The 8,267-nt window shown below is 34.6% G+C and overlaps 1 protein-coding gene across 1 annotated transcript in view; it reads left to right on the top strand.

The window, feature by feature from the left end:
* LOC112152618 (cytochrome P450 2F2) overlaps positions 1–7,590 on the top strand; it is a 10,602-nt gene extending 3,012 nt beyond the window's left edge. Inside the window, exons 3-11 of the mRNA XM_024282300.2 lie at positions 3,336–3,488; positions 3,570–3,730; positions 3,878–3,946; positions 4,221–4,325; positions 4,414–4,549; positions 5,933–6,018; positions 6,201–6,302; positions 6,395–6,536; positions 6,748–7,590. Coding sequence (XP_024138068.1) covers positions 3,336–3,488; positions 3,570–3,730; positions 3,878–3,946; positions 4,221–4,325; positions 4,414–4,549; positions 5,933–6,018; positions 6,201–6,302; positions 6,395–6,536; positions 6,748–6,935 — 1,142 coding nt within the window. The 3' untranslated portion in view covers positions 6,936–7,590. The remainder of the gene's footprint in view (positions 1–3,335; positions 3,489–3,569; positions 3,731–3,877; positions 3,947–4,220; positions 4,326–4,413; positions 4,550–5,932; positions 6,019–6,200; positions 6,303–6,394; positions 6,537–6,747) is intronic.
* Positions 7,591–8,267: the final 677 nt, after the last annotated feature.

The following is an 8,267-nucleotide window of genomic DNA, read 5'->3' as shown; positions in this document are numbered from 1 at the left end:
TTCAGTTACCTGAAAAAATGGACAAAAAAGTAATTAGTTATTTTTCTCTGACTTTATTTTTACAGAATTGTCACAAATAAGAGACCTTTTTTTAAGTGCACAAGAGTTTCAAGATTCTATGTAGGAAAATAAATTTTTGCACAAAAGTTCAGCAATAAAAAAAATAAACAAATAAAAACGATAGAAGGGAAATGAGACGACACACTTTTCTATCGGCCACATGATATGTATCGTCATATCGTCCAGCACTAAGTCAAAATTAGTCATGTGATAAAGTTTCATGATTGTAGCTTTGGTATCAGAACTATTGAACATTTTGATTCATATCACCATTAAAAATTCTCAAAAATAATTGCTGTGACATAAATATGATGATGAATATTTATGAATAGCTCACATCAATGCAACCATTTAATTATTTCTTTTGTTTTGGACACATAATTGAGTTTTGTTTTTAATACTGGAGCTTGTACTTGTAGACGGCAATAGGCAGCTGTCTCACTACCGTATCTCTGCTTAATTCTCATAAAAAGAAAAAAAAACTTTTGGGCCTGATCCAAATTGTTCCCCTACCCCTTCTCCCTTGCCGTACATTTAGCCCTGCAAACGGAGAGTTGTGGAAAAATAGTGACTATGTTTAAATTCCTTTACAACTCGGTGTATAGTGCGTTGGCCATTTTTTTTTAGCTCTGTACGTATCTGAAATTCCAAAATTTAGTGCCATCGAAATTTCCCAGAAGTCTTTGCAAAAAAAACAATGTGCATCAATGCTCACTACATTAGCAAATATAAACCGCAATGCAGTGCGTTTGAACAATTTTTGTGAAAAAACTGAGTTTAAATTTATTTTTTAATAAACCATCCACATTTTCCTCATCAGAACACAGTGGATTCATAAATAGACGTCATCAAAGATTTTTCACTTCGTGTACAGTTTTAGTTTTGTGGCCATAAGTTACAATTTCAGTTTAATCTGAATTCCAATAATTTTAATAATTAATTATTCTTTATTTCTAAGTTTCCTTTATAAATAAAGCTTAGTTTTTATAGCATAATATAATATCTAAGGAAGAATATATAGATTTTCGTCTAAATGTAAGGCAACAGAGCATAGCAATATAAATAAGAGTAAAAACATTTGTTTGCAAGACGGATTCTTTATAAAGAAATTCCTTTTATTGGTTGAAAAATTAAAATAGTTGACTTTTGTTGAAGAGAATTAGTGTTTTTTGTACGGAGCCAGGGCACATTAATTCTACCTGTTTTTCCAGTTTTGGATCAACACTAAATGACCAAAGTCTGCCCCAGTAATGTTGTCACTGCTGGTACACTTTGGCCCTTCAGAAAACTAATGTTCTACAGAGATTTCCACATTGACCCCAAAGGTATTGTGAGTAGATCACATGGAATTTTAAACATATGCGTCAGTCTATGAAGCATTTTTACCATTATTATTTTTATTTGATGGACATGACAACCAGTCTTTGATAGCTGGAGGGATCATCGTCGCTTTGCTCTGATGACTTGCAGACCAGTCTTTGATAGACACCAGTCTTTGATAGACACATTCTGAGCAGCCTATGAAAGCTGCTAAACTGCCTAATTAGGATCAGATATTTTTTCTACTATGCTTAGAAAAAGGTATGAAAATGGCTCAAAATTCACAATTCCCATTTTTATTTGTATCTTTTTTCACCAAAAATGTCACCAGCAACAGCAAGATAACACATCTTCTTTGAAACACTGCAACTATTTGACTGTTGAACCCAATTAAAGTCCAGCAGATGAAGTATTTTATTTTAAATAGAGGTTTAAAAAAAAAACCTTTGAATTTAAGATTAAATACAACTAAACCTTTCTTGAACTCATGTTTTGGTACATTTGTAGGTGTGATACTGGCAGATTATGGCGAAAGCTGGAGGGATCATCGTCGCTTTGCTCTGATGACTTGCAGACCAGTCTTTGATAGACACATTCTGAGCAGCCTATGAAAGCTGCTAAACTGCCTAATTAGGATCAGATATTTTTCTACTATGCTTAGAAAAAGGTATGAAAATGGCTCAAAATTCACAATTCCCATTTTTATTTGTATCTTTTTTCACCAAAAATGTCACCAGCAACAGCAAGATAACACATCTTCTTTGAAACACTGCAACTATTTGACTGTTGAACCCAATTAAAGTCCAGCAGATGAAGTCCAACTGATGCGGAGAAAAGCGGTTTTGAATTAATATGTAACGCTCTACAGTTAGTGTGTTTGAAATTTGAACACGTGCGGGTCAAACCAGTTAGTTTATTTTAACTTTGGAACATACTTTTAATCATCTGGACCAGGGATGTTCATACTTCTTGGTCGACAGATTGATCGCAAAGGAAGTGTGGGTAGATCATGGGCACTTTAAAATAAAAAAAACAAACATATATTTAAAAAAAAATAGTGTCAGCGAATAATCATCTCTACTCTGAACCACTAGATTGACATGCAGAAACACCAATCAAACATTCTCTTATTTATTTTATATGTAAGTAGATAGATCTTTGTTTTTTGGAGCTTTTCGTCTCAAAAGTAGCTTGCTTGTCAAAAATATGTGAGCACCCCTGATCTAGACTTGTAACCCTTGTGCTATCCTACGTATGTTGACGTTGGGAATGGGATCATCTGGACCCCACAAGACAGCATTTTTTTTCAATGATTTTTTATCTTCACTGGTGTTCATGGCAGACATGAAATCCTGTCCACCTTCATCTTCATTTGTATGGGATGGATAACACGTCAATGTAAAGGCTTGGGTCATAAACTAGCACAAAGGTTAAACGTTTCTTTTGAAAACTTTGGGCAAGTTCCAAAGTATGGCTCAGATGGCAAACACAGGGATAATTATGGTGTGTCTTCAATCCAGTCCATTTGTTTGATGGCTTCCAGGCACAGACACTATTAATTGAAGATCTACAGTAGACAGTATGTCTGTTCTGTTCAAGGATTCACTTTGTCATTTAGTAATCCGAGGGGTCAGTCAGAGCTTATAGGTAAAGTTATACGTCTAACTAGAGATCCCAAAGATGTGAATGTGACATTCCATCTGGGTGTCTTTTGGAATGTTATCAAAGGGATGACAAAAGAGATCTTGTACTCTAATGTAACAGTACTGGCAATTGCTTTTTTGGGATGGTATATTATTTCAACTCAATCAAGTATTTAACTAATTGAAAAAGTCCCCCCCCCCTCAGGTAATCGTATATTTTATTTTAAATAGAGGTTTACAAAAAAAAAACTTTGAATTTAAGATTAAATACAACTAAACCTTTCTTGAACTCATGTTTTGGTACATTTGTAGGTGTGATACTGGCAGATTATGGCGAAAGCTGGAGGGATCATCGTCGCTTTGCTCTGATGACTTTAAGGAACTTTGGTCTGGGAAAGAAGTCGATGGAGGAAAGAATTTCTGAAGAGATTCAGCACACTGTAAAAACACTGGAGGACAACATTGGTTCGTCATTCGTGTCTCCAAATAACTTATCTTTTATTTAGAGTTCAGCTCAAACCTTTTACCATGCGTTATCTTTTACAGGTACACCCTTTAGTCCTCAGGTTATGTTTCACAATGCAGCGTCAAACATCATCTGCCAGGTTCTGTTTGGTAAACGCTTCGAATACGATGATGAAATGATCAAAACGATTGTTCAGTGCTTTACCAGAAACTCTAAGATAGCCAACGGACCGTGGGCCATGGTAAGTCAGTCATGGTTTTGGAAACACATTTTCTGTTTGACTTCACCCAATTTAGAAAAATATTTTGGTAAGACAAAAAAAAATAGAAATATAAAGCATAATATTAGCATTTTAATAATAATACATGTTGTTACTATTTTCTTTTAGTTATATGACTCCATTCCATTAATCCGTAACCTGCCTTTGCCATTCCGAGAGGCCTTCAAGAATGCTGAGGTACTGTGAAAATCAAGTACTGATATCCACATTCATTTTACCAAATGATGCAACTTCTGTGATTGTTGTATATTCATTTGTACTTATGTTTTGAGTAATTCTTCTTCCTTCATATGGAACACAACACAGTTTAATGAGGTCAAAACATTCATCTTTGTGCTGCAGCAGATTCAGATCCATTCTTAGCAGTCTACTGACCTCACACCTATTAGCAAAGTCTTTACTTCCACTGTGCTAACAATATTTACTAACTATGGGTTTTTTTTAAATTAAGATTTGTGTATCTGTTGGAACTAACTTGGTAAAAGAGCACAAAGAGACGAGGATCCGTGGACAGCCTCGAGACTTTGTAGACTGTTACCTGGATGAACTGGAAAAGGTGTTTGTTATTAGTCTTTTAAAAAATATTTAGATGAAAATTATTTAAATGACGGTTCCTTTTTATAATAATCTTTGTCTCTCCTTAGAGGGGAGATGACTCTTCATTTTCAGAGGACCAGCTAATTATATATGCTTTAGATCTTCATTTTGCTGGGACCGACACGACATCCAATACTCTGCTGACGGGTTTTTTTTACATGATGAACTATCCACAAATACAAGGTATGCTTAGCAAGCCAAGTTAAAAGGAGATGGTGGCTTTTGGCTTTATTTTAAGGCCAAGTATGTTTTCTTCTTGCCCCTTATCAAACTGTATTCCTACAAGCAGAAAATGAATCAAAACAAATACAAAAATTATACATAATATCGAAATGATCAGAAATCCTTTGTGACCAAGAGGTGTGTTAATTATTTCAACATCTTTATTTATGCTGTAACAAACTTAACTTTGCTTACACACCACTTTAAGACCCAATCTTCTGCAACAATGAACATATCGACAATTTTGAATCTGGTATTGAAGTATAGTTACATACTTAGCTATTACTTCACAGGTAAAATAGTGCAAATTAATTAAATTGTACAGTGTGCAACTCCAGAAAAATGCACAATAATGCTGAATTACATTTAACAGTCAAACTTCTGCTGATATAAGCAATGAAGTAAGTGAATTAAATGCTAAAAGTAGACAGCTGAAAACAAACTCAAAAATGTTAGGCATTTTAACAATGTAATGAAAATGTTGTTCCTGCTATAGTTTTCTAAAATGTATTTGAAAGAAATAAGCTTAATTCATAATAATTTATTAGACTAGATGCTTAACATTTTACATTTAAACAGGGTTTCTCAAGTTTTTTTAAGCTAAATTTCAGACTTTTTGAGACCTTTTAATTCAATGCATATCAAAAATTAAGGCTAATTTGTCAGCCCATTTCCCATTTTATTAGTTATTTCCCATTTTACTCATTCATTACAGTTTTATGATCAAAACTGTAGCTACTTATCTTGTTGTTTGTGGTTTCATGAATCTTTACCGTGCTTCTTTTTTTTTTTTTTTTTTAAACCGGTGGTCGGCATTCAGCCTATTTTGGTGCATAATGATTTGTTCTGCTGCCGTTTTTGCCCCCCCCCCCATTTTTTGATCAAAAGAATCGTGATTTCAAAAAATTATGTTTTGGATAAGAAATATGAAATGGAGAAGTTTCAAATAGCACATTTTTTAAGACTTAGACTTTTTAATGCATTATTTTCAAATTCGTAGATAATTTTTTTAAGATTTTTAAAGACTCTGTTTAAGGAAACTAATTAATGGAATGGGTTCCATGAGATCTAAGAAAATAGAAAAAAAGTAAAGTTTTTGCTTTCAGAAGAGCTAAATTCTGATCCCAGACTGAATGTACCATATCTTAGGCTGTTAGAAGTTTAGTTCATATCATATCATACACAGCTTCAACACATAAGGAATAGTGATTCACTTAACAACTCTGGGGTAAATAGCGATAAAACCTTCAGTGTTTGTGTTTTTAAAAAGGTAAAACTAGAAAGGTGACTTATTTTGGCATGTCAAACAGTTTTCTCAAGTCTGATTTCATTTTGCTTCCTCAGAGAAATGTCAACAAGAGATCGATCAAGTGTTGGAGGGGAAACATCAGGTGACGTTCGAGGACAGACACAACATGCCTTACATGCAGGTACTGTGCAGCATCAAAGGACTGTTTGTATTTGATGTTTCTTTTTTTTTTTAATCTTCAATTAAATTACTTTGACCTGGGGACTTTAGGCTCTACTGGTCATCCCAACCGTGCTGAATATTTTTGCTGTATTTTTCCTGCTCAGTGTGAGCTCACTCATAAAAACACCTGTTCTCATGTAGGCTGTAATCCACGAAGTGCAAAGAGTCGCCAACACTGTTCCTCTCAGCGTCTTCCACAGCACGACTAAAGAAACGGAGCTCATGGGATACACCATCCCTAAAGTAAGATACAAGCTGGTGTTTTTAGTTTTGCTAGTAGAGGGACCATAATGAAGAGCATCTACGTTATATTTGCTCCTCTGGTTTTTCTTCAGGGCACCATGATCATCCAAAACATGGGGTCAGTGCTGACGGAGGAAACACAGTGGAAGTTTCCTCATGAATTCAAACCTGAGAACTTCCTCAACGAGAAGGGAGAGTTTGTCAAGCCAGAAGCTTTCATGCCGTTCTCTGCAGGTACTGATTCCTGCCCTTTAACCTCTTAAGACCTGAGCTCTTGTTGTGTTTTTTTTATATTGCAGTTAAAGAGTCACAGAATTAACTAAGCAAATTGCGATGTCTATGTGTGTGGACGCCAGGTCTTAAGAGGTTAACTAAAAAGTTTTATTATAAATAGAAATGAAACAACGTGTCATAGATGAGTTTGCCTTGTGTTTCTGTGTGTCAGGTCCTCGAATGTGCCTGGGAGAAGGCCTGGCTCGTATGGAGCTCTTCATCATCATGGTGACTCTGCTGAGGAAGTTCAAGTTCACCTGGCCTGAAGATGCAGGAGAGCCGGACTTCACTCCAGTGTATGGGGTCACTTTGACTCCTAAACCTTACTTTATGAAAGTCCAATACAGAGAAAAACAGTGAGGTGTTGCTCTAACGCTCAACATAACATGCACGTATCAAAGAGACCTTTCAAGTCTTATTTCACAGCAAAAAAAAAAAAATAGTTAAAGAAATGTAGATTTTACAAATTAGTTTTGCTATAAAGGTAGACACAAACACATTGCTTTGTTCTTCTGGATTTTGTAAATGCAAGTACGGATTTTGGTGTTTGGTTTTCCCCATCGACCAGTGACGAGTGGTGAGGTTTTACAGCTGCTGAGGCACTAACCTCATCAGTCCGATTTACAAACATATGAACCCTACAGAGTTTTTTACCTTTAATGATGAAAAAGTATATTCATCTTATTTAATTTTGTTAGGCTTAGTGTGTCTTAACATTGTCAGGATTTGTGTGTGGGTGTGTGTCTAGAGTAAACAAATATGGCATTATGAGAAAAAGCTGAGAATACAGACTGAACATTTTTAATGCAGCTTCATTCTAAGTAAGGGGGTCTATAATTTGGGGAATAAAAGCAGGTCTGAAATCAAAGCATTTAGGCAAATAAGGTAATAAAAACCTTTGCATGAGTAATTACATAATTCAAAACTATTTTGGTAAAAGTTTCTTTAATTGTATAAAGAAAATATCTTTAAAAAATGTATGTACTTATGATAAAAGATTTAGAACCTTTGTGAACTTTTGTCTGTTTGTCCGACAGTGGATGATATAGGCTCCAGTAACTCTGTGATCCCGAAAGGAAAATGCATAGATGGAAGTTAAACTATCCATCTAATAAGAATAGTATTTTATAAAATTACATTAGTTCATACATGAAAAGTTTAGCATCTCAGTCATTTATACCTTGTTTTATTTACTGATGATGACCTGCTGTTTGTCGATTCATAACTTTAGTGTGTTTAAAAAATACTTTTGATTTCTCCATGCCAGTTTGCCCTTTTCACTCAATAATTTTAAGTCAGAATTGTGTTAATTTATTTGAATGTGATTCAAGTTTTTCTTCAGTGAAAACTGTCACTTCAACAATCTAAAGAAACCTTTTTAAATGAAATGTTCATCATTGATAGAAATGTTCAGTTCATTATTACATTTTACTGTATAGATATCATACAAGTCAACTGTTGGCCAAGTTGACCTCTCAGTTGTTAAACGACAGGAAAAGCTGGTTAATCATTAGCTCCATGTCTATGTGTAAAATGTCTTTAAAGATTGGAATAGAATTAAACTATGTGCATGGGCCCTAGAAAACGTTATTTGTTAGTAACAAACACTTACATTCGCCACACGTTTGATCGATATAAATCCTTTTGACATGTGAGAGAGTTATAGTATGTCCTTTCCATCAAACTCATTTT

This window comes from Oryzias melastigma, linkage group LG6 (assembly GCF_002922805.2).
Source record: "Oryzias melastigma strain HK-1 linkage group LG6, ASM292280v2, whole genome shotgun sequence".
NCBI classification, from domain to species: Eukaryota; Metazoa; Chordata; class Actinopteri; order Beloniformes; family Adrianichthyidae; genus Oryzias; species Oryzias melastigma.
Note: the sequence above shows the minus strand (reverse complement) of the source record. Positions and strands in the feature narration are given on the sequence as shown.